Consider the following 27,489-nt stretch of genomic DNA (forward strand, 5'->3'; position numbering starts at 1 on the left):
AGATGAGAGAGAATGCTTAGGAGTGAGAAAATTCAGACTTTCTTTGTGAAAAACTAAACAAAATCGATCACTTACTACTACTGCCCTATCTCAACAGCCTGTAGATGCTATCACCTACTGTTGATTGGTCTTCTCCTACCCCTAGCTGTCTCAAAAGATCCTCCAATGGCTACACATCGGACCAACAGGATCTCCTCCCTCTCTCTTGCAAGCTGAATGTACTAAAAATTACCTCTCCAACCTCTAAAGACGTTTTTCAATCTTGCATGGCATTTTGACAAGTAACAGCCTTCCCAAATGGTTTTTCCAACATTACATAACCATAATTATATATTACTTTTCCATATTCAAATAATAAAAATTAATCTAATAATTATTTCGATGCCCAAAAAAATAATTTGACTGACCAATAATTAAATTGCCTAGGCAACTTCCATCCCCGAGTGTCTCTATACCATCTTTGACCATCAAATTGGTGTTAGATACCATTAAACACCACTTCTCTAATGTCACCAACTAACACTTATTGCCCAAATGAATGATCTAGACTAACAACTAGCACCAAATACCACAAAGTACTTGGGCGGCATAACTTATAGCAACTTTTGCCTTTGACATCCTATAATTTCCGCAAGTCCCAAGCTCATAAATTTATTCTAACCCCAATTACACCTCACATGTGCAACACATACTTCACCATGTGATTAAAAATTAATCCATGTATTAAGTAAGATTTCAAAAATACATATCCTCATAACAATCCTCCCCCTTAAAATCCTTGCAATCGTCCTCCATTGCACTGCCAGATGCAACAAAAGCAAAATACTAGAGTCGAACTTCCACAAGGCATCATACTTAACACACATTGCGCACTATTGTTCAACCATTTCATATGCCCAACACATGCTGAAAATTACCAACCAACTATAACATGACATAAGACTCTCAAAGAATCTCAAAAACATTGACAAATTATCATGTGAAATGTCTATTTTTATAAGCTCAACTCGTCTGGCAAAACCAAGCCATAGCATAGCATAAACAAGCATAAACTACGGCTAAAACATTAATGGTATCACAACATATGTTGTTGTCCATGGAACCAAATGTAAACCATTGAAAACTAAGCATAATCTCATCATAAACTGATCACTTGCTGATCTGAGAACTCATCACAAACTACTCCAAATGTGACCCCAAACTGATCACAAACTTGTTGCAAAAACTTGTCAGAGATCATAGCCTGTTTTCAGGCAGGCAGCAGCAGGCAGCAGCTGCACAGTCCAGCTGCACAGTCGGACTGTGCAGTTGGACTGCCACGTGGCAGTCCGACTGCCTGCAGCTGATTTTTATCAGGCTGCGCCCTATTTTGGCGCCCCATCCTAGGCAGATTTTCGCCTATTTATTGCTGACGTTTTCAGCAGTCTGGCATTCATTCTCTGTCGCAGATTACAGACCGGTGCCGTGCAGATCTCTGTCTCTGTTCGCAGATTTCTGACAGCAGACAGTGCAGACTGCAGCAGACTTCGAGGTGGACAGCAGGTCGCATCGTCGAGGTGGAGACACGCAGTCCAGCGCACTGCGCCCGTGTATATCTTTGTATTCAGCATTCTTTATACAGCAGATTTTCAGTGTACACTGTCTCTTTCTCTCCCTTCTCTCTCTGCGTTCTCTCTCTCTCAGTCCTACGCTTCCGCACCGCTGCACTCTGACATGGTATCAGAGCAGTGTTTGAGGGCTGACTGAGCGCAGAATCAACCTGAAGTGGAGTTTCCATCGCGACACAAATTTGCGTTTTTTGCGTTTAAGGGCAGACAGGAGGGCTGCGCCTTGGAACAAGGCTGAAACGAGTGTGGGCGCACAGGAAAGGAGTACAGGTGGTGGATTTGCTGCTGTTTACTGCTGTTTGTCGCGGAGAAAGTTTGAGTTTTCAACCTAAAAGTGCAGGTTTTGCTTTTTCATCGCCTCCGGCGGGTGAAGAAGCTTCGGGACGCTGAAGAGCCTTAGCAGGCTGAGTCTACTCAGTCAGAGGGGGCTGCTTTTGCGTTTGAGAAGGCATTGCAGGTGAAGATGTCTACAGAGATGGACTTGGAGTTCCAGGCGATTATGGACCGGAAGGTGCCTGTCCTACCGGCTCTTCCTACAGATCAAAAGCTCGACGGCGACAACTACCGCATTTGGCGCGTTATGATGTTGGCCATTCTGGAGTCCTATGATTTGGCGGAGTTGGTACAGGAAGATATTGACCGGCCTTCGGTAAGAGATGAGTCCAAACTCTCTTCCGATGCTCGTGCGGAGTTGGCTAGGGCCCAGTCTCATTGGGACAAACTGAATGCCAGGATTCGATCCTTTCTCTTTCTATCATGCACTACAGCCGTGATCGCTCACATCGAGCACTTGACGGTGGCTCGTGAGATATGGCTGGAGCTTGATCAAATGTACAATCGGATGACCCTGATGAAGAGGGTTTCTTTGGAGGTACAGATGCGGACCTTGTCCGTCAATAAGTCTTCTTCGCTAAGGGAACACATTAATAAGCTAAGGCAGCTACAGATGCAGGTTCAGAATGCGGGGAAGCCGATCTCCTCCGAAGACATGGCGATTACACTATTGTCCCAGTTGCCGCCACGATTCGGTACATTTTACTCTGCCCTTATTGCTTCAGGGCGAGAGTCTACTCTTCGGTGGGAAGAGTTGGTTCCTATGGTCTTGGACCAAGAGGAACAGCTAAAGGGACAGAATGCTTCCAAGACGGAGGCATTGACAGGTCAAGCCTCTCAGAAGAAGGGGAAGGACCAAAAGAAGAAGAAGGGGGATAACAAGTCCAAGAAGGACAAGGAGGGGACCGCAGGATGGTCCGCGGCGGTCACGGAGGCACCAGGCGCATTCTTCGGAGCTTGTGTGCTCCAATTATTGTTTGATGTCCCGAGTTATGCAGGATCGAGAGCCCACCTCCGTGAAGGAGGCTTTACAGTCCGCCCCATGGAAGAAAGCTATGGAAGCTGAGTTGGAGGCTATTGAGAGGAATGGCACTTGGTCACTTGTGCCACGTCCCCCGAAGAAGAAGGTGATTGGAGTCAAGTGGGTCTTCAAGACCAAATATCTCAGTGATGGTACTTTGGATAAGCACAAGGCTCGCCTTGTTGCTAAGGGTTTTGCGCAGCGCCCAGGGATTGACTGTCATGACACCTTTGCCCCTACAGCTCGTATGGCAACCATTAGAGCTGTTCTTGCTTTGGCTGGCCATAGGAGATGGCCTGTTTATCAGCTGGATGTGAAGTCGGCCTTCCTGAATGGTGATTTAAAGGAGGAGATCTACGTTGAGCAGCCTCCTGGCTTTGGTTCTTCAGATGGGAGAGTCTACAGGTTGAAGAAGGCCCTGTATGGTCTCAAGCAGGCCCCGCGAGCTTGGAACGAGAAGATTGATTCGTTCCTCCAATCTCAGTTGGGATATCGGCGGTCCAAGGCCGATCCGCAGCTGTATGTTCACACTTCCGAGGATGGTTGTGTGCTGTTTGTATTATATGTTGATGCTTTGATTGTCACAGGTGATGATGCACAACAGGTCCAGGAGACAAAGTCAGCTTTACATCGGACGTTCGAGATGACGGATTTGGGGCTACTCCATTTCTTTTTAGGACATGAGATTTTTCAGTCTCAGAGGGGGATCTTTCTCTCTCAACAGAGATATGTACAGGAACTCTTGGTGTCTTTTGAGATGGAAGATTGTCGGGCCCTCTCTACTCCTATGGATCCGAACTGGAAGGCCACTTTCCACTCAGCTTCTCCTTTGGCGGATGCTTCCCTCTATCGACAGTTGATAGGGTCTTTGATTTGGCTTCTCAACACCAGGGTTGATCTATGTTTTGCTGTTGGGCTCTTGGCAGGGTTCATGAGTGAACCTAAGACGGTGCATTGGCAAGCTGCTCAGAGGATACTTCGGTATCTGAGGGGGACGTCTGATTTGGGGATTCATTACCCCGCAGGGACAGATGGGTCAGATCTTGTACTTGCAGGTTGGAGCGACTCGGATTGGGCCGGTGACGTGGACCACAGGCGGTCTACAATAGGTTACTGCTTTACTTTGGGTGCAGGAGTTATTTCATGGAGTAGCAAGAAGCAGCCCACGGTAGCCCTTTCGTCTACTGAGGCGGAGTATCGGGCCGCGTCTTCCACCACATGCGAGGTTGTGTGGCTTCGGAGACTGTTGGAGGAGCTTGGGTGCCCCCAGACTCGTCCTACATTGCTGCGATGTGACAATGAGAGTTGCATTGCCTTGGCGAGGAATCCTGTTTTTCATGCCCGGACGAAGCACATTGAGATCCAGTACCACTTCATCCGAGAAAAGCTTTTGGATGAGACCATCACTGTGGAGTATTGCAAGATGGAGGATAATCTTGCGGATTTGTTTACGAAGGCGCTTCCTCAGGCTCTGCTTCGGCAACATTCCAGATCCCTCAGGCTTCTGCCCTGTCCAGGCTCTGAGAGGGGGTGTCAGAGATCATAGCCTGTTTTCAGGCAGGCAGCAGCAGGCAGCAGCTGCACAGTCCAGCTGCACAGTCGGACTGTGCAGTCGGACTGCCACGTGGCAGTTCGACTGCCTGCAGCTGATTTTTATCAGGCTGCGCCCTATTTTGGCGCCCCATCCTAGGCAGATTTTCGCCTATTTATTGCTGACGTTTTCAGCAGTCTGGCATTCATTCTCTGTCGCAGATTACAGACCGGTGCCGTGCAGATCTCTGTCTCTGTTCGCAGATTTCTGACAGCAGACAGTGCAGACTGCAGCAGACTTCGAGGTGGACAGCAGGTCGCATCGTCGAGGTGGAGACACGCAGTCCAGCGCACTGCGCCCGTGTATATCTTTGTATTCAGCATTCTTTATACAGTAGATTTTCAGTGTACACTGTCTCTTTCTCTCCCTTCTCTCTCTGCGTTCTCTCTCTCTCAGTCCTACGCTTCCGCACCGCTGCACTCTGACAAAACTAACCAACAATCAATGCAAATATTGAAGCAAAACTAATCCTAAAAGTGACCATAAACAGCTCTCATGTTGATCAAAAACTCAGCTAAAACTTGTTAAAATTTTTGTCTCAAATTTAAGGCAAAATTCGTGCCAAATTGATCATAACCTGATGCAAAAGCATAGTTCTAGTGCCAGGGTGAAACTCATACTCGTTTGCATACATCTCATAGTGACTAGTACACTAGGTAGTGACCTCATGGCAAACATACTATCAGCACAATACCTTGGATACATGCTAGCTACATCCGAGATCCACTACGTATGAGAGTTGTCCATAACTAGAGTGGAAGTACTACCTCCCCCTTGAGCATCAAGCAATACTCTAAATCTTTGCCCTGTCGAACCTGACAAAGCCCGAACTAAAATCATCTCTAACTGAAAGGCATCTAGGTAAAGCCGCAACAACTCAAGATGGTGTAAAGAAATACCCTAACACAGAAACATAAACAGAAATTATACGACAAAGTATAGACTGATAAAAGAACACAATTAGGGTTAGGGCAACTTAGAGACAATGAACACAAAAAATAACTGACGTGATATAACTATTGAATATACAATGCTCATGCACCAAACACACTATGCAGTAAATGAATACTAAACCTCGAACTTCTGTATCTCAAGGATCAGGGCAGAGGTAAAGAGCTGGAGAGAGTGTCATACTCCGAATGGATCCTGAATCGTAGTAGGGCAACCTCTAGATATCGAACACCAGCAAACGGAGCAGTGAGAAGCTGAACCTAATGTGAACAACAATGAGGAGAGAGAAAGACTAAAAATGCAAGCTGCAGGAGAGAAATACTAAAACGCTAGGAGAGAGAAAGACTATCAATATAAGTAGAACAACCTACAAGAGAGAAAACTACTAAACGCGGGCTGGATAGCCTGGCGACAACCTACAAAAGCTGGGCGATAGCTGAAGGAGAGAGAAAACTTGCAAACACAAGCTGCAGATGACGTGGCATGCAGTACGGCAACAGGTTTGTGCAGGAACAGCAGTCGCCTGATTGGGATCAGCTCCAAACTGCGAGAAGAGGACTGAAAATCAGACACCAACTGATGTAGACAACAATGGACAGCTTCGGCTGAGATGTCCTCCGCGAATGGGGTGTCAGCAGCAAGCTGAAACATCTGAAATCTGTAAAAACGAGATTAGGATGACTGAATGGAAGGCATTATACCTATTTACAAAAAGTTTGGGCCCTCCCAAAAGGATTTGTGCATGTGGGACATAGAAGCTCTCTAGGATCGTGTTTCTTTTAAATAAACAAGGTTTTTTCATTAATTAAGCATATTTTGGGGCTATTTAAGTAAAGCTAATGCATTTTTAACTCAACACCCCCTCTCAAGCCCAACAACGATGCCCCTAGAATAGAGGCCAATCAAGCCCTTTCTTGGTTTATCTTTTACCCCAAGGCGTCCCACCCCAAAGCAATCAGAGCATCGGACAAAGGGTACGCATCGGCTGCCCAATGGCCTACTAAGACTACAGAGGCGATGGTTATCTTACCAAGGGAGTCCAAGTGATCACCCTAGAGAGAACAGGGCATCGAACAAAGGGTGCAAGTCGGCTGCCGAGTGGCCTACCAAGCCCTACAAAGGCGGATGGAATCAGCTATGGACTTTTTTTTGTGTGAGGACTTTTTAGGTTTGATAGATTAAGCATTAAGTGAGAATTTCAAATCAGTTTTCGTCCTATTGAGTATCCGTGCCCCAAACGGGAGAGTGATAAGGAATGGGCGAACCCAAGACCTTCACAAGACAAGCATACTATCCCTACTATTACTGGGTGTCGATGATGAAGAAAATGGCTAAGATGTGTGTATAGCAAATATGTCAAGCAAGCAAAACAAGCAAAGCAAGCAAGCAAGCTAGGAAAGACTGCCATGTGCAATGCTACGAATACTGTGGATCCTAAAGTCGACCACTCCAAACGACCGAAAAGGGATAAATATACACAAATGCATGTTTACATGAACAGAAAGCCAATGCATGGGGTAATACAACGGGAGATGCAAGATGTCATGCTCATGCAATATGTTGTGCATCGGTACCACTTGGACAATGCCCTCACAGGGGAATTGCTCACTTGTTCAAGTGCCCTTTTACAATCATATCATCCTGACAGTGCGGATGAAGTTACAAATGTCCATAATGCAATATAAAATAATAAATAGATGTACTGTCAAAAAAACTGTAAGCATCATCACTATCACTATCAAGAGTAGAAGTTGCCTCCTCTCAAACTAACAGAGAAAGCAAGAGGAAAGCACTCTCTCCCCGTCAAGCTAAAGAAGTAGGGGAGGGTGTACTCGAGCCGATCCTGGGTAGCAAGTATTGAAAAACCAGCCAATTGACCGCTTTGGTCAAGATATCTGCAAAATTATCGGATGATGGCACAAACTCTAGGCAAATAGTGTCTACCTCAACTTGCTCTCTGGAAAAGTGGAAGTGGACTCTCACATGTCATGTCTGAGGTGTGATGATCGGATTGCCTGCAAGGCCAATGGCACTCTGGTTGTCGCAGTAGACAACTGTGGGAGAGTCACATGGAAAGTGAAGCGCCGTCGGTAAACTCCTCAAATAGATGGCCTCAGTGGTGCCATCAAAGAGAGCACAGTACTCAGCCTCGGCTATGAAAGCCACCACCATCTCCTGCTTACGACTGCGCTAAGAAATGGGAGTCGTGCCCAAGGTAAAGAGGTGGCTACCATGGGAACGCCGAGTGTCAGAATCTCTTGCCCAATCAAAATCAATGTACCCTTGCAAACATAAACCAAAACCATATGCCAAGCCATAAGAATAAGTACACCGCAAATAACGCAACACACGAAGACATGCAATCCAATGTGACATCCTAGGTACTGTAAAATACTGACTGAGTATGCTAACTGAATAAGCTAAATCAGGCCTAGTGTAAATCAACCAAATAAGTTTTCCTACAACAGAACGATAGGTATGTTCATCGAAGGGCTGTCCTAGGATATCCTTCGACAAGTGAACCTAGGATTCCCTGAAGGAAAGCCCGGTGGCTGCTCCACATAAACTTCCTCCTCCAAGAAACCATTCAGGAAGGCACTCTTGACATCCATCTGATGTATTAGCCAACCGTGGTGAGCGGCTAGTGCGAGTAGCAACCGAAAGGAAGTCAACTGCGCAGTAGGAGCAAAGGTCTCTCCATAATCAATGCCATGCTTCTGTCAAAACCCTTGCACGACAAGGCGAGCCTTGTACTTGTCTAAAGTCCCATTAGCTTTTAGCTTAGTCCTAAAAATCCACTTTGTCCCGATGACTTTCTTATGGCTCAGTTTCATTTCGGTCAATACTCTCTAGCTCCTTCTCCATAGCCCCTTGCCATTGAGGATGTTGAAGAGCCTCCTGCCATGTATCCGACTCACAATGCGCTATATAATCAGTTATAAACAGTGACGCAAATGATCCCTAAGGAGCAAGCCTGAGCAGATCTTCTAGGTCCCTCCAGAGTGGAATCCGATGGTAGTATCCCTGAACCCCGCAAGGTCTACTAGTACCAGCAAGGTTATGGATCTGACAAAGGGGGCCTCGGAGCGGAAGAATCTGCGAACATATCAAGAGCGGAAAGTAAACCAGGCTCAATAGGCACGATCTTTGATGATGTAGAAGAAGTAATCGGATCGGAATCTGGTGCAGAGGACTACACGAAATCCCTCTCGTCAAAAACGATATCCCGCCTAACGATCACCTTGTTTGTCTGAGGATCAAATAAACGATAGGCTCGGGGAGTGCGCTTTCCTATCTTGTCATCAAGCGCGCACGCGCACGTGTATATGTGTGTGTGTACAACACCTGAAGACTCTGAAATGGGAAATAACAAGCCAAGAGCCAAAAAATGCCTCATATAGGATCTTCTGAGTAAGAGCCGCAGTCGAGCATCGGTTGAGGATGTACATCGAAGTGTTAACTGCCTCGATCCAAAGGCACTCAGGGAGCTCTACTGCGAACAGCATAAAGTATGCCATTTCCATGGTTGTTTGATTCCTATGCTCTATGACTCCATTCTGAGAAGGAGAGTTGATAGAGTTGAGCTAGCGTGAGATGCCATGCTTCTGTAGAAACTCGGAAAACTCGTGGGAGATGAACTCACCACGGCTATCACTCCTCATGCAACCAACACAACGACCAATTTGGTTATGAACCAGCAGCACCCAAGCAGAAAAATATGTAAAAGCATCTAACTTATGCTTGAGAAAGTACACCCATATGTATCTGGAATGATCATCCACTATCAAAAAGAAGTACGCCGCACTGTTCAAGGCGACAATGGATGTTGGCCCACAAAAATCAACATGAATCAATCTAAGAGGCGCCTTAGCACGATATGAGGTTTGCTAAGGGAATGGGATACAGTGCTGCTTCCCGAGCTCACATGCTTTATAGACATCTCGAGCTAGCTTTAGGCGTGGAAAAGGCCCTCAACCAACTCATGGCATAACAACTCATAAAGAGAGTCGTAACCAAGATGCCCTAAGCAATAATGCCAAAGACGCTCATTGTTCGTAGGCTCCCGAGGTGTGGCTAAGGCATAGAAGCTATGGAACACAAAGCCCTCAGCTGTCAGCTTGGTCAGAAAATGTGTCATGTGGTATAGGCCATTAGGTTGTGCCTCACCGCAAGAAATCACTAAACCAATCTAAGAGTCAAGGACTCAACTGTGGTCATTGTAAAGAAGACTGCTCGCCTCAACCGGCAAAGCTGTTGAACAAATAATAAGTTCACCCCAAGCTGAGGGACGTGATATACATTGTCCAGCGAAGCCAGTCATGTGGTATAGGCCATTAGGCTGTGCCTCACCGCAAGCAATCACTAAACCGGTCTAAGAGTCAAGGACTCAACTATGGTAGTTGTAAAGAAGATTGCTCGCCTCAACCGGCAAAGCTGCTAAACAAATAACAAGTTCACCCCAAGCTGAGGGACATGATATACATTGTCCAACAAAGCCAGATCCGGACCCTTGTCGATGGCAAAACTGACGTAACCTCGAGCCTCAATCTTGATTGAGGAATTGTTTTCTACATGGACCCACCCGGCTGCAGGGACTTGGAAACACAAAATGTCCGCTATAGGAGTCATATGATGTATAGCTCCACTGTCCACAATCCAAATAGGAGCTGAAGTGCTCAGCTGTGACAAGTAGACCTCTGTGGTAACCTCGTCAGAAGGCAACTCACAGATATGAACGAGACTCACATCTGATGTCTCTATGGAGACGATGTGAACCTCTGCAGACCAATCAGACAAGCCCTCTGGAGTTGAGAACGTTATCGACTGAGTTGGCTAAGCGGTGGCAGTATGAGTCTAACCTTTAAACTGCTCCTTGCCATCACCTTGCCTTTCTTGTTGGGGGTTTCCCGACTGAGGGGCGAGGATCTATGACTTAGGTTTTGGTATTGTGTCTCTTGCCTTTGACTGACACTCGTCGTCAAAATGACCAACCTTTTGACAATGTTGACAATATCTATTCTTTTTTTGTACATTCTACCACCCAAGTTTGAGAGATTGGGATGTTCCTTGTGATTCCTGGGATTGATTTTTCTTTTGATTTTGATTTTAAGTGGAGGTTTGGTTTTGTTTTCCCTTCCTTGGTTGCCCTTTCTCAGAAAGGGCAACAAGAGCCCCCTCTGAAGAGAAATTCATATGAAACTGATCGAATAACTGTGCGTAACACAGCAGTTAACACTCAAATTCATAAAATGTAGGCATGGTAGGCTTTGAAACTATACCTTCCACAAAATTGAAGTATTACATGGGGAGTTTATTTAGAAACAATGTGACCTGATCGCCAGAGGACTTGGGAGTCCCCATAGTGGAGAGGTCAGTGAGAAGACATCCATACTCAGCCAACTTGACTTTTAAGTCATCCCGGTCAGTGATTTTCAAAAGCTGGAGATCATGGTCAAGATTGATACAATGGGTCCTATCCCGAGCCACATAGCGGTCAGTCGAGTGTACCCATCGCTCTGACGCTCAGTCAAAATGCTGAAGCTAAGAATGAAACTCAGACAATAAGCTCTGCATCAGCTCGACAATAGCGGAGGCATTCCTAGCCTTCCATAAACGGACAACCTCGTATGGGACAAGTGCAAGATCGGGTTGGGATTCCAACCCCTGCACAAGATCCCATAGGTTCTGGGAGTCAAGGACATGTCTCATCAAGTTCGACCAAGTGGTAAATTTTGACCCGTTAAAACGAGTCTTGTCATTCAATGCATGCTTGGCAAAAGATGAGCTAAACCATGAGATGTCGGGTAGGTGGGTAAGATGGATGTGGGGGATAAGATGGTGGAGATAAGATAGTGGAGGCGGATATGTTTGATAGGTAGGAGGGGGTAGAGATGGGTAGACAGAAGTAGGTTGTGAGTGTCCAATTAGTGTCGATTGAGGCGAAGACACTGAAACATGAATGTTTCCATAAGGTGCCAGTATAGGTGGAGGCACTAGGACACGGAAGCCCTGTCAAAAGTGAGGCTAGGGCACAACAGTATGACCAGAAGGTCCACTAGATAAACCCATGGAGGCAAACTGTGGAGTCAACTGATCCACACTCCAGAGAGACTGGGGGGGATACCCACGCTGCAATGATCCTGAAAGTGTGTGTGAAGTAGGTGAAACACCACCGGGTTAGGTAAGGATGAGGTCCTAAAGGATATACCTATGTTTCCATAAACCCCTAGTGTGATGTGAGGTGCGACATGAGGTGTCTGAAATGGAAATGTAAATGGTGTGAATGAAGTGGAGAAGCAACGTAAAAATATTATGGGATGGATGGATTTTGAAAATGTGGTGTCTGTGATGCAAATGCATTTTGTTCATTTTTATCATTTAATGATTGAAAATGAAAATGTCAAGATAATGATATACCATACAATGAAAAAAATGGAACACCAAATTCATTCTGATTTTGTGAAGTAGACTAAAAAAAAGGAAGGGTAGAAGAAGAGGTACCTAGCTTTTTCTCATAATCTCCACGATATGTGTTAAGATACAAGAATTGATTCTCAAGAGGACCTTTTCTGTAGTCAACAAATTGGACTCTTTCTTCCACATGATCTCTACTAGAATATTGCGAAGCAGAAGAGGTAAAAGAAAAAAAAATAAAAAACGAATCTAAAATACCTTGCACCGGAGTGGACGGAAGAGGAGGAAAGAAAGGAACATACTCCAGGTCTTGTTCTCCAAGAGGGAGATCCATCCCTAATGGAGATCTCAACGACCGTGCAACATCATTAGATTTATACGCAACATCTGAAGAGAGAATTCCATGCATATCTTCATTTAGAAGCTTTTCTTGAAGAGCAATCCTTCGATTGAGCTCCTCAATCTTCTTTCGTCTATAAGCTATGATCAATTTGTATTCTTCAAAGGTCAAGTTGCCTAGCTTTTCTTCCATGTAATCAGAAGTGTCTTCCACCATGTCGGAACTTTATGAAGCAAGTTGATCGGCCCACTCTTGCTCGATTCTCGACATAGTTGGTTCTATAGATTGAATCAGTGTTGTTGTGTTCGAAGTCATTTGAACCTACTCTTGTTCTTGCTTCTTGTGTAGAGCTTTCAGATCAAAGGTCTAGGTTTCTCAGAGAGTGCCAAGCTCTAATACCATGTAAAGAAATACCCTAACACAAAAACATAAACGAAAACTGTACGACAAAGCATAGACAGATAAAAGAACACAGTTAGGGTTAGGATAACTCAGAGACAATGAATACAAAAAATAATTGAAGTGATATAACTGTTGAATATACAATACTCGTGCAACAAACACACTATGCAGTGAATGAATATTAAACCTTGAACTCCTGTATCTCAAGGATCAAGGCAGGGCTAAAAAGCTGGAGAGTGTGTCGTACTTCGAATGGATCCCAAATCTTGCCTTTGGATATCAAACACTAGCAAACGCAGCAATGAGAAGCTAGATCTGATACAAAAAGCAATGAGGAGAGAAAAAGACTAAAAACACAGACTGCAAGAGAAAAACACTAAAAAAGTAGGTAGGACAGCCTGCAGAAGAGAGAAAGACTAAAAACGTAAGCAGGACAGCCTGCAGGAGAGAGAAAACTGCCAAACGCAAGCTGTACAGCTTGGCGATAGTTTGCCGAAGCTAGACAGCAACTGAAGGAGAGAGAAAGCTGCCAAACACAGACTGCAGATGAAGTGACAGGCAATACGGCAACAGGCTTATGCAAGAACAGCAATCACATGCCTAGGATCAACTCCAAACTGCGAGAAAAGGACTGGAAATCAAGCGCCAACTGATGTAGACAACAATGGACAGCTTCAGCTGGGATATCCTCCACGAACAGGGTGTGGGCAGCAAGTGAAACACCTGAAATCTACAAAAACGAGATTAGGATTGAATGGAGGGCCTATTTATAGAAAGTTTGGGCCCTCCCAAAAGGGTTTGTGCATGTGGGACACAGAAACTCTCTAGAATCGTGTTTCTTTTAAATAAACAAGATTTCTTCATTAATTAAGCATGTTCTGGGGCTGTTAAAGCTAATGCATTTTAAGCTCAACAGATCGTCTGCCAAGTCATCCTCTTCCATTCATTTGGCATCAATTAGTGAATAATTCTAAAATTTTACCCGAGTATCTCCTAGAAACTCTTTTTCCCTTTCTTTCCTTATGTACCAAAATCTGTTCACATACCAAAATCTCACCTAACTTCTCAATCTCAAGCTGAATTTCAACAAACATATCCTCTAGCACATCACCATGAAAAGGCCTTAACAAACTAACATGAAAGGCATTGTGTATCCGCCAATGTGGAGGTAACTTCAGCCGATATGCCACATTGCTAATCTTCTCCAACACCTAGAAGGGCCCATAGTATCTCATACTCAACTTCAGATACAATCTTTCTTTTCCTTTCATCTTTTTCGACCTTGCCTTTTCAAAACGCAGCAATACATAATCGCCCTCTATAAACTGCAAAGCACGTTTATGGTGATTAGCTACTCTCTTTTGCTTTCTTGCAATCTCTAAAGTGCATACTTTATCTTTGCATAGGCTGCATCCAAGTTTTCTACATCATGGTCAACCTCAAAGATCTTATCCTTAGTTTGCAAGATAGGTAGTATCTTCTTGCTACCCTCAACCACCTTAAATGTAGCTTTGCCACTGGAACTATGCACTATGTTGTTATAAGCAAACTCAACCAAGGGCAAAAACTACTCCCACTATGTCTTGTGGTCTAAAATATAGCGCCTCAAAGGATCTAACACTAGGGAATTTGTTTCCTTAGACTGAGCATCTGTCTGCGGATGGAAGAAGAATGAGAATTTCAATGTGGTACTCGTATTCTCAAACAACCTCTTCCAAAATAAACTAGTCTGGTCTCAATCACTAATGATCGACTCTTCCATACCATGATACTTAAGGATGTGCTACAAAAACAATTGTGCCATATGATCAGCCTTTATTTTCTTCCTCACCAAAATAAAATGGCCTTGTTTGCTAAACCTGCAAATGATAGTCCATATCCCATCATTCCTTGTAGGTATCCTAGAAAACTCAAAAATAAAATCCATTGCAATGCTCTACCAAGGCCTTGTTTGCTAAACCTGCAAATGATAGTCCATATCCCATCATTCCCTATAGATATCCTATGAAACTCAAAAATAAAGTTCATTGCAATGCTCTACCAAGGCCTATCTGGAATAGACAAGGGCTACAACAAACCCGGCATCTTTTGTCTATCATGCTTTACCTTCTAGTATACAATACATGTCCTAATAAACTATTATGCATCATATCTCAAAGCTGGCTAATAAAAAAAAGCTTCACTACCTTGACCAAGGCATCAATACCTCTGTGACTTGCATCCGAAGGAGTATGACTTTCAGTGATAACTCTGCGCCTTAACTCCTTTGTGACACACAATTATCCATGCATCATGAGAAATCCATCTCTTAGCACAAAGTGTTCATGCGTTTACCCATTACAAAGTTGATCATAAACATTAGCAATGTCCGAATCAGTAACATATTGCTCTTTCATTGCATCCATCTCAGTGTGATAAACCATGCTGACGGCTGAAATTTGTGGCTTACATGGCAGTGCATCAGCCACAACATTCTTTTTACTATCAATATGTACAATCTGAAAGTGAAACATAGAGAGAATTTTTTTCCATCTCATATGCTTCTCTGACAACTTCGTTTGCGTCAAACACTACCTCAAAGTTTTATGGTTTGTCTGCACTAAAAAATCAGTCCCCAACAAATAACGTTTCCACATAGACAGTGCATGAATTACAACCAAGAGCTCTTTCTCATAGGCTTGCAAATTCTTTTTTGCACCATGGAAAATTCGACTCTCATAAACCAAAACTCGGCCATCCTACATAAGAACAGCCCCAATGTTGTTACCACATGCATCACACTGAACTATGAATGACTTCCTTAGATCAAGCAACACAAGCACAAGATCTAAAGTCATCTTTTCCTTCAAGTTTTCAAATGCTTAAATTTCCATTGTTGTCCATCTAAATGGCACATCTTATTGGGTGTAAAGACCCTTTTACTACTCCTGTATATATATTTACCTACATATGTAAACACACCCTTGCAAGTGTAAGTGTATCATACCCTAAGTATAAATACATTATTTTATTCTTTGTGTGTACCACACTGGTATACACCCATCTCGAATCTCCACTCTCTGTGCACACTCTCTATTGCTAAATACACCTCCTTTGAAGCACACACTACCTGAGTACTTTCGTTCACACCCTTCAAACTGGTATCAGAACTTCAGCAACTGTGCGCGCTTCCCAAGAATTGTGCGGGTCAGTCTCTGTGCGTACACGTGAGCAAACAGGCAAATTGTCAATCCTATGTGCAAGTGGCAGGCAATCGAGCCTAGTCAGTGGTCAGTTTGACTAGACAGCAACTGGCATGAAGCACAGGTCAAATTTCCTACAAGCAACAAGCAAGTGTTGTCATGTTTGTTGTAGGCAACAGGCAGGCATGGTCGATCGACGGCACGAACATCAAGCATAGGCCATGAACATCACACGACTGTAGGCAACGGTTGTAGGTCAATTCCAGCATGCTCGCCAATTTTTTATTCATCTATTTATTTTATTTTATTATTTTCTGCAGTCTACCCTCTACTAATTGACAAGGGTTCGCACGCACAAGCACAAAACTCAAATTTGTGCAGATTTATATCAAAAATTTTGGGGCTTTTCCCAAATTTGATACTATTTATGTGGAATAGTGACATCTGACCTAGAAATTGCAAACATTGTGCGCATTTGATCTGGAAATTTAGGGGCTTTTCCTATACAAGTGAATGTTTATTTATCTGAGCCAATTTCACTATAATTTGTGCACATTTGGACCCAAGATTTGGGGATTTTGCAAAATTTGTGAAATTTCTATGATATATGTCTGTGTTTGACACTTAGGATGATGTATTAATACAATTGGGGTAGATTTATTGCAAAAATTTTGGGGCTTTTGGCATCACTGATGCATCTTAACCCAATTTATGCTTTGACGGTGCAATTACAGCAGATTCACTGCTGAATGGGAGAAATTTGGACTTGGGATGTATTAAATATTCTAAAAGGGCAGCTTCTCTTGGTACATGTATTGCTGAATGCTCATTATGCAATGAAACAGTGGTACATACAGCACTTGGGTTATTGCATTTGGGTGTTACGGAGATGTATCATTGAAGTGGGAGCTGTCATTTATACATATGTATCAGATTTGGTTCATGTACATGCTGTAATTAGCTCTTGGGACTGAAATTGCAGTAAAATATCTGCTTCTTGGACACCTTTGAAAGTACAAGTGTGTCTACTTGCTGTTATATTCAGCAATCTTGCTATTGGCTGAAAGTATTCAGCATTATATTGTAGTTTTTATTGCTGAAGATGGCTGGCAATGCATTTACATCTAACACAAAGAATCTTTTTGAGATTCATAAATTTGACCACAATGGCTTTGATCTTTGGAAAGATCATATGCAAGGTATACTTTTTCTGAAGGATTGTGATGATACCTTGGTAGAACATAAGCCTGTTACTTTATCAGATGAGGATTGGGCTAAAATGAATAAGGAAGCCATTACTTACATCAAAATGGCAATCATGGATAGTATCTTGGTTGATATCAAGGGACTTACCACTGCTTATGCAATTTGGGAGAAACACAAGGCTACATATAAGAATACAACTCCTGTCAATAAAGTCCATCTCATGCAAAAGTTAGTCAACTTGAAGCTTGATGAGTCTAAGCCCGCCTCAAAGCATTTAAATGCTTTCATTGGTATTTTGAGTCAGTTACAAGATGCCAAATTCATGGGAAGCATTGGCTATGTCATTGAGCAACAACCCCAACTTGACATTTGATGGTGTGCGTCGTTCCATTCTCAATGCGGGGATTAGGCGCAAGGCAAGTGGGAAAAACAATGGATCAGCCTACAATGTAAGAGGACGAACTAAAAAGATGTCAAATGCTGCAAATAAGAATAAAAATCGCAGCAAAAGCAAGGAAAAATAGCAAACCAGTACTTGCTATCAGTGTGGATGCAAAGGGCATAAAAAGCCCGATTGCAGGTATTATAAAATGGAGCAAGAACACAAGAAACGCGCTAATGCAAAAGGCAAAAATAATAAAAAGGATGGCAACTCTATCCCTAAAGAAACAGAGAAGGCAAATGGGGTATCTAATGTTGTTATTGAGGAGATAGAAGAAGATAAAGATGCTGATTTGCTGGTTGCATCTTTAGCCACATGCTATGACAGTGGAGGATATGTATATCACTAAAAGGGATGTGATAGATGCTTTGTTATTTACTCCTAATGGTTTGTCACAATCGTGGATTGTTGATAGTGGTACTTCATTTCATGTAACTCCATCTTTGGAGTGTTTTTCTTCTTATGCAACAGGTAATCTTGGAAAAGTTTACCTAGGGAATAACCGTGCATGTGATATTGAAGGAATGGGCACCATACACCTGGCTCTTGAAAATGTTCAAGAATTGATTCTTCATGATATTAGGTATGTACTTAGCATTAAGAAGAGCTTGCTTTCTATTGGGCACTTAGACAACAGAGGTTACTTCACTATCTTTGGTGGTGAAATGTGGAAGATACAGAAAGGATCCATACTGTCAGAAGTGATGCAGCAATGGAAGCATAAACAACATGCTGAAGTAAACTGTTGAAACACAAGACAAGAGAATGAATGAATGAATGAACACAAATACAGATGAGAACTCAAATGTATGCTCCAAAAACGGAATCCATATCAAATACGAGACAGCAACATGCAACAGTGAGTCACTAGTTGTGTGGGCACCCTGGCACCGGCTCCCCTCTCCCCAAAAGAATCCACAAATGATGGCTGAAGTATGTAGAGGAGGAGGAGCCCTAGCAATATATAGGCATAAAATGGGGGGAGCAATAAATGCAGTCGACCAGCGTTTAATGCTGGTCAGCTAGCATTAAATGCTCCCCAACCCTAGACAGCACTCCAAAAAATGCCAAATAAATACTACATAAAATGTTGTAACCTTTGCAGCACAGACTCGCACCTGAGCTGACTAATCTGCTAACACCCTCTCTCAGATCAGGGGTAATCTGATACAATACAATAGTACAATGATAGGGAATCATAAACTATACAACATAGAACCACCAGAAGAACCATGCATATCCAAGCAGTGAGAGTGGCCAGCCCACCACCAAGATGCCTCGAAGAGTATTTGACGTCGATGCCGAGCATAACACCACCACCTAAAAATAGAGAAGAATCATAGCAGCTCTCTGTGTTATATCACCTATGTCACTCAGGACAAACAAGACCAATTTGCCAAACATGTCTCTGAACATGTGACCATTGAATCCCCGCCTTCGACCAAAACCGTCAAAGTGTCCCCTCATGTGGACTGCAGACAAAAGCCGCCCACTCTTTGTCAAGTAACCAGCCCATCATGAACCTGGATGTCAATCCTAGCTCCAAGATTTATACTTGCCAGACTTCGGTCAATGCATCAGGGATATCCCTCTCTGGATCCTGTACATCTATATAGACATATAGATGAGGCACAGCTACCCCATCTCACCGCCCTCTCACACTCCCTCTCTGACACTGGAGAGTCGTGAAGGATGTCCATATCACCACCGGTAGAAAGTAGCTGAGGAAGGGGCCACTAAGCCCTTCCCACGATCCGAAGAAGAGGATCCCTTCTGCACCTTGGACTTCACATGGCGAGAGGATCGGAATCGAAAGCTGAGGCAGATGACGACTCGTCGGAGGAGTCCGCATCCTGCTCCTTTTTCTTCCTGGAAGCTACTAACTCTTTGCAGTCCTTCCTCAAATGACCTTTCTTGCCACAGTGGTAACACTAGGTCTTCGACTTCTTCATCTTCGAACCCTCTCTGAAGCTGCAAGAGCCTCACCTAAACCTCCATAATGTGACGGAAGCCGCCCCTGTAGTCGCAAAGTAGCCTCATGCTCAAGTAGCATGGAGGACATGTGAAAAAAACTGATAGGAGTCATAGATGTCTGCGCTCGTAAAGCATTCGCCACCCCATCAAATTTCCGAGGAAGCTTGTAGAGTACCGTACCAACAAGATGTGCCTCTGATAGGGCAGACTGTAGAAGCTGGTCCTGGAGTTGGCTAACACGAAGTAGGAAGGATTGAATCGTATCTTTGGATTCAAACTTCAGTTGTTGAAGCTGGCCATAGAGAGTAACGGCCCTCATGGTGGAAGGAGCCTTGTACATTAACTGTAACTTCTACTATATGTCTGAAGCTGTCATACAGGAGGTAACCGTCGATAGGACTTCTTTGAAAATACACCGAAGTAATGCCGAATAAGCACGGGCATCATCCGAATCCCATGTAAGCACAGCCTCCTGATGGTTGTTTTCATCAAAATCAGATGGAACAGGAGAAGGTTGTCGAGGGCGTACCATAGCTCTGCCAACCATGTACCATAACCGCTTCTGAATAAACCAAGCCTTCATCAACGCACTCCACGTGTAATAATCAAGTCCATGGAGCTTGTCATCAGTGGATGTGCATGGAGGAGCCATCTGGAGAGGATTTAAAAAAGAAGTAGAGAAAAGAAAGGATTGGGAGAGGGAACACAACCAAACCACGAGCATAGATTGCGAAAAACAAGAGTTCACATGCAGTATAACCCAAAATGTGATTAAAATAAGACAAAAGCTGCTGTAAAAAATCAATAAATCAATCAAAAACTGTCAAAAACAGCCAAAACTGCCTGATGACGTAAGCGCCCAGCCAAGAGGAGATGCAAAAACACCAAAACGCAGGCTGTACGGAGGTTGACGTCAGTAAAAAACGCAGGCAAAACCGGTCGCCTGATTGGAGCAGCAACTGCTTGATCAACAAGAGGGAAAACAGTCTTGAAATCAACAAGAAAACACAGCAAAAACACAAATCCTAAAATCTGATACCATGTCAAAAGTGGTGCAGCAATGGAAGCATAAACAACATGCTGAAATAAACTGCTGAAACACAAGACAAGAGAAAGAATGAATGAATGAACACATATACAGATGAGAACTTAGATGTATGCTCGAGAAACAGAATCCATATTGAACACGAGACAGCAACATACAACAATGAGTCACTAGCTGTGTGGGCACCCTAGCACCGGCTCCTCTCTCCCTAGAAGAATAGACAAATGACGGCTGAAGTATGTAGAGGAGGAGCCCTAGCAATATATAGGCATAAAATGGGGGGAGTAATAAATGCAATCAGCCACCATTTAATGTTGGTCGTCCAGCATTAAATGCTCCCCAACCCTAGACAACACTCCAAAAAATACCAAATAAATACTACATAAAATGTTGTAGCCTCTGTAGCACAGACGCACACCTGAGCTGACTAATTTGCTAACACATGCTAGTCACTAGAGGCGGTAAAAAGAAAACCCTATATTATCTTCACTACAAGGCACTTCCTGGAAAGTTTGTTGCAATTGCACAAGTGCAGTCCACATATATTATGACACAAGCGTCTTGGACACATGAGCCAAAAGGTTTTACAAGTACTTTCTTCACTTGGAAGAGTTGATGTGAAAAGCTCAAAGCTCGACTTTTGTGATGACTATGTTTTGGGAAAACATATAAAAGAGTTTATACTCTCATGGGGCCTCTAGAAAGGTATGTATTTTGAATTTAGGCCATTCTGATGTATGTACCATGCCAATAAAAACTCATAGTGATTTCCATTATTTTGTGTATTTTATTGATGACCATTCTAGAAAGCTATGGGTTTACTTGCTTAAGCAGAAAAATGAGGCATTGGATGCCTTTAAAAGGTTTTATGCATTTGTTAGTACTCAAAAGGGTTTAAAATTAAAATGCATAAGAACAGACAATAGAAAAGAGTATGTATCTAAAGAATTCAATAAGTTTTGTGATATCAATGGTACTAAACAAGAGCTTACAGCTCCTTATAATCTGTCATCTAATGATGTGGCTAAGAGAATGAATCACACTTTATGTGAGAAGATTCAGGGCATATTGTCCACAACTAATCTCCCGCAATCATTTTGCGGAGAGGCCCTTAAAACTGTGGTGCATATTTGTAACCGATCTCCACATTGTGCACTTGAAAGTGGTATCCCTGAAGAGGTTTGGTCTGGCAAACCTGCTTCATATGACCACTTAAGGGTCTTTGGGTACAAATGCTACATACATGTACCTGTTGAAGCAGAACCAAACTTGACATGAAATCCCACAAAGACATCTTCATGGGTTATGGAGATGAAGGTGAAATGGGCTATAGAGTTTGGGTTCCAAGCATAAAAAAGGTGCTACACAGCCGAGATGTGGTATTTTAATGAGTTAAATCTACTGAAAAATGCCACATCTTGTGATTTGGACAAAAAGAAAGTGAAATTTCGGCATGATAAGCCACTTGAACAACCATCAACCACTGAAAATTCAGCTCCATTTGATACTAGTTATGATAATCAACATATCATCATCGAGCCAAATGACAATGGGCAGCAAAGGGATGCTGAAAATCAACTTGGACAACAAAATCAGCATGCTGAAAGTGAATTATAACAACCTGAAAATGTATTACAGCAACCTAAACGTGCAATTCGACAGCCAAATAATGAGATCATTGACATTCCTTTGGTTGTGGATTCATTACCTGATAACACAAATCATTGGTGAGGTCTACACATGTCAGGAGACCTATACAGATATTTGATCCCTCTTTGGACTGCATTTTACTCACAGATGAGGGTGAGCCTATCACATATAAAGAGGCATTATCACGTGAGTTAAAGAAAAAGTAAGAGCTAGCTATGCAAAAAGAAATGAAATCTTTGTATCAGAATGATACTTGGGAATTGGTTCCATTGCCCAAAGATAGGAAAGCTATTTCTAATAAATGGGTCTATAAAATCAAGTGTGTGGATGGCAAACTCAAATACAAAGCAGGCTTGTGGCTAAGGGTTATACACAAAAAGAGGGGATTCTTTCAAGAAGTCTTTTCACTTGTTGTCAAAATTACCACTCTTTGAGTATTGTTTGCTATCATAGCATCTATGGATCTTTAACTTGATATGATGGATGTTAGAACTGCATTTCTACATGGTGATTTAGAAGAAGAGTTGTATACAAAACAACCAAAGGGCTTTATTATGCTAGGAAAGGAGCACTTGGTGTGTAGGTGTGTAGGCTTAAGAGAAGCTGATGAGAAATCCTTCACCCTTCACCTCCAGTTTGCGTTTTTGCATTTCTGCGTTTTGCATTTAGGTTTTGCAGCCCCAAAAAGGGGGCACCACCCTAGACTGACTGAGCCTATTTATAGGCCACTCTCTCATTCATACCTTACAGCTGATTCATTCAATCCGTCACCTCTTCTCTCCACCCTCTCCACTGCCCTCCCACCCCTTCACGAGGACATTGCGATTCGTGGTTCGTGGCCGTCTTCATCATCTTCCTTGTGCTACGGCACCCTTGTTCCCTTGTACCACATTCACTCCATGATTCAAAACTTCATCATTCCATTCATCAGAGTTTCTTCTCTCTTCTCTTCTCTTCTCCATGTTTGCCGAGTTCACTCCGTGTTTCTCCCCGCAAACCCTAATGTCTCGCTGGTATGTCATCTTTTGACATGGTATCAGAGCTGGATTTGCTCAAACAGGGGCAAAGATCCTCCACTCCGGTGACAGCAAAGATCAGTGGCGGGTTCGGCATCCACTTCTCTTCTTCGTCCACTCCATCAAAATCTCGTTTTTGCACATTTCAAGTGTTTTCAACTTTCTGCCCACACCCCTTTCGCAGAGGACATCGCAATCTCAGTTGCCCCTTGCTGTCATCTACAGTCTGGCGCCTGTTTCCAGCTTTCCACCCGTAGTTTGCAGCTGTTTACAGCAGAGCGACTATTACTGATCACTCTCCATTCAAAAAACAAACTCATTTTTGCAAATCTCAGGTATTTCAGCTTGCTGCCCACACCCTGGATGAGGAGGACATTGCGGTCCAAGTTGGCCATTGTTGTCTACAACAACCTAGCGCCTATTTCCACCCTATCACACACTGTTCGAAGCTCATTTTATCATGCTGACTGCTGCTACTGGTTTTTCCTGCGTTTTCAGTCTTTCTCTCTCCTACAACCTATGTTTTTAGTCTTTCTCTCTCCTCCTCATCAGAGAAGACAAAGACTGGTGGCGGGTTCAGCATCAACATTTGATTTCTCTATCATTTCCACTGCGCATTGGGAGATATCCTTTTTCTCCCTCCCACCCTCCCTCGTCCTGTTTACCACACCGGTACCATGGCATCTCTGCCGACAGATTGTCCTACTGGGTGTTCCTACTACGGCACGAATGGTCATTCCACCGAAGACTGTCAACATCGACATTTGCTCCCACCCCACCAGAGTATATGCGTCTTCCACTAGACACTCCTTGTACCACCTCTCCTTTTTGGACCACAGAGATCATTTTGCATCGGCTATCAAAGTATTATGCTCAAGGCAATATGCTGCAACCGAAGCGCACTAAGTCCTTTCGAGCACACGGAGGCTCTAAGACCTTACAAGGCGATAAGCCCTCCTGGAGACCACCCCACTGCGCGAAGGTTTCCCCCACCCATTTTCGAATACAGTGGCTTCCACGGCCTACATCTTCTCCATAGTCCACTCTCCTGAGAGCCCATGATTGTTTCCCACCCCTGGCTCATCCTGCGCCTCCTTCTTCTCCACCCTCTTCCACTCAAGTTCGAGAGGCCACTTCTCGGTCCTTCGTCATCAAATGCTTTGCAGTCCGTCAACCATGAGTGGTTGGATTCTCTCTCTCTCAAACTGGGATTTAGAGGGGGATTATCTTACTTCGCCCTCAAAGGGGGCTTCCAGCTCTTCTTCGACTTCAAAGAGGGCTCCTACTTCTACTTCTTCAGATTCAGAGAGGGACCCTATGTGCCATGAAGCTCGTTTAGGATTTAGAAATGATATCCCTTTTCTCAACCTTAAACAACTTTTTATTCGACTTCTCCTCACTCTCTAGGAAGCCCAACCTTAAACAACGGTAGGTGCCAAGAGTGGAGAAAATAGGCCAACAAAGTGAAAAGCACTAAAGGCCATAATCAGAACATCAAGACACCACCCAAGACAACCATCATGCAACCTTCAAATACTTGGGCTCCTTTTTAAATCATCAAAAGGACAAACATTGTCTTTTTTTCTTAGTGACTCATATGATTTCTCCTTTGGGGCTGTATTCTTAATGTTTGGGATGTCATTCTAGGAGCTTGGGAACAGCCATAATGGACTTCTACAACTTGTGACTACAAAAATAGACTAAGGACCAGATTTTTGATTGTTTGAAGGCCCTCTACATTTATCACATAGCAAATCCATTTTTCAATAGAGTAATGGATTGACTTCTCTTTGTGCAATGTAGAACCTTCCATGCTCGAAGAAGAGCATAAAATGCTTCCGAAGTTGCTAGTGAACCACAAGGATTTGGAAAGATGCTGAACTCCAGGATCACCAAGTGCTCCTCCAGTCTTGTCTACCAAAAAAGCACTTGGTACAGAAAGTATGCATGATTTCGCAGGATGGGGCATCCTATCATACCAAGAAGTGAAAGAACATCAGCTTGGTTTCTGCAATTTCAATATGATTTTTCACCTTCAAAGTTTTCTAATTCTTGAAATTGTTATCAGATGTCTTCCAAAGTTGCTAGTGAACCACAGGGACTGGGAAGACTTTGAGCTTCAATATCACCAAGTGCTGCTCCGATCTTGTTAATATACAAAAGCATCTCGAACAGAGAGTATGCGTGATTTCGGAGAATGAAACACCGTTTCTGACGGTAACGTGAACAAACATGGGATTAATTTCTGCGATTTCGGTATAATTTTCATCTTCAAAGTTTTCTAATTCTTGACATTGCTAGTAGATGCCAGAATCGTTCCTTCTATAGTAGGCAAGCAGGGAGGGCAAAAAAACAGAACCTGAGGTAGAAATTTTCATCTTCAAAGGTTTCTGATGCTTGACATTGTTATTAGATGTCTGAAAGTCATTCCTTCTACACAAGGCACGCAGAGAAAGGGCAAAAGAACAGTACCTGAGCATCGAGATTTCCCACATAAGCAGTGGCGTCTTGGTTGCGCTCTGCAGCGTGCTGGCCGAGCAGGTTGGCTCCCACGCCGGGAGTGATCCTCGTCGTCATCTCGTTCTCGCAGGTCTTGCCAATGAATTGGAGTGATATTTCATAACAATTGAATTTCGAGAATCCTCTGGAAGCGAAAGTGCCGCCACCTTAGGGTAACTACTAACTAAGCGGATCTCATTGGTGTTGACTTAATTCTCTTTATAAACCTCTATTTGGAGACGAGAGTTGGGGCTTTCAATCTAGACTTGTGCTCCTTGTATGGTCGTTAAGTTGTGCATTGAGAATCTAGCTAAGTTGGCGACTTTGCTTAACTAGCTAGTTTCCTCTATACTATATGCTAGCAATATTTATTAAGACTAATTTGTATCTTTTTGCATCTAAAATAGGATGGAGTTTAGAGATTTCACATCATCTCAAGTGTAAACTCTTGAGCCCCACATTTCACTCTTCTTTGGCTCATGTTGCACAAGGATGTTTGAACAAAGGAAAAGGTTTTCAAAATAAACAATGTGATTGGGTTTGTAGTAGATGTAGAAGAGAAATTGAGATGATCTCCCGTCTATTTATAATCATCATCATAGTAAGGAAGTCTTAGAAGTGCTTCACCGTGTGATTACATCCTTTGGTGAGTCCTTCAAATTGAGCTAAAAAGAAATATTGTTGGGTGAGTCCTTCAGTATATCCACTCAAGTATGGAAATCTAATGTCCTCTAGTTCATCTTGTTGTGCGAGAATGAAATAGTGATTAAGGGCTCTAATACAAAAACTATCTCAAAACTAATTTTTTTAAAGGCTGTAATACAAAAAATATCTCCAAACTAATTTGGTCTTTGATGTGGCGATAACTCATCAATGAGGTCTAAAACAAACAAAAGAAGACAAGGTAGGATTGTCCTAAGGAAATTTATAATGCCACAAAAAGAGCAAAAGAAAAAGGGATGTGAAATTTCTAATAATGCTCTCAAGAGTGACCCTAATTTTTTGATTGTAGAGAGATGTATTCCCTTTGGCTATTTGCATGAGAAATAGGATTTGAGCCTCAACTTTATACCTTTCCCTTTGCTTGAGTTGTTCAATCTATCTTCTACTTTCAAGAGATTTGTGTAATGCTAGGTAGGGCAAGGGGCCTTTATTGTCTTCGACCAAAACTCAACAGCAAAGTTATAGTGTTGCAATCATTGAGATTGGGCGATACCTCAAAAAAAAAAAAGAGTAATGATGTTGTCACAATGTGATGCTGCATGATGGTCATGAAGGATATCCTTTGGTGAATATTTTGCCTACGATTTTATAACAAGGATAAGGGGGAGAACTATGATGAAAGGATACCATAAAAAATCATTAGAATTAACCAATCATAAAAGCAATTTGCGTCTTTCTAATGGGTGTACCCATTACAAAAATGGAGCTTGAACATCATAAAATAGGCTCGACTTATTTTTGTACCATTGGTGGCATGTTCCAATCTACCCCTTTACCCTATTCTATTTCAATCATGTCGATCTCTACAAAAACAACTCATCAAGGGGGTTTCAAACAATCAAAAGAATACAAGGTAGGATTGTGTCACTAAATTGATCGCTTATTACACATTCTCTATTTAATAAATGCATGTCAATAAATTAATGACTCACTTTTCTTTAAGTGTTGATGATGATCTAGCATGGCCGTGAGACCATTTAGAGACCAATATTCCTAGTGCATCACTTAATGGGGTGATCAGAGCACTGTGACGGAGATATCTGGTACAGGCAGTACAAGTTATCAAGGGGGAAAGAAGTGTTTGCCAAGTACA

General features: G+C 43.0%; 1 protein-coding gene across 1 annotated transcript in view; it reads right to left on the bottom strand.

Moving 5' to 3' along the window:
* The window catches only part of EMB2444 (RNA-binding (RRM/RBD/RNP motifs) family protein), a 105,944-nt gene extending 80,083 nt beyond the window's left edge, over positions 1 to 25,861 (bottom strand). The window contains exon 1 of the mRNA XM_087665625.1: positions 25,647 to 25,861. Within this exon, the coding sequence (XP_087521751.1) occupies positions 25,647 to 25,751 (105 nt within the window). The 5' untranslated portion in view covers positions 25,752 to 25,861. The remainder of the gene's footprint in view (positions 1 to 25,646) is intronic.
* Between the last annotated feature and the right edge of the window lie 1,628 nt (positions 25,862 to 27,489).

This window comes from Lygodium microphyllum, chromosome 24 (genome assembly GCF_053477565.2).
Source record: "Lygodium microphyllum isolate KBCC chromosome 24, Lygodium_microphyllum_v1.1.10, whole genome shotgun sequence".
Classification (NCBI taxonomy): Eukaryota; Viridiplantae; Streptophyta; class Polypodiopsida; order Schizaeales; family Lygodiaceae; genus Lygodium; species Lygodium microphyllum.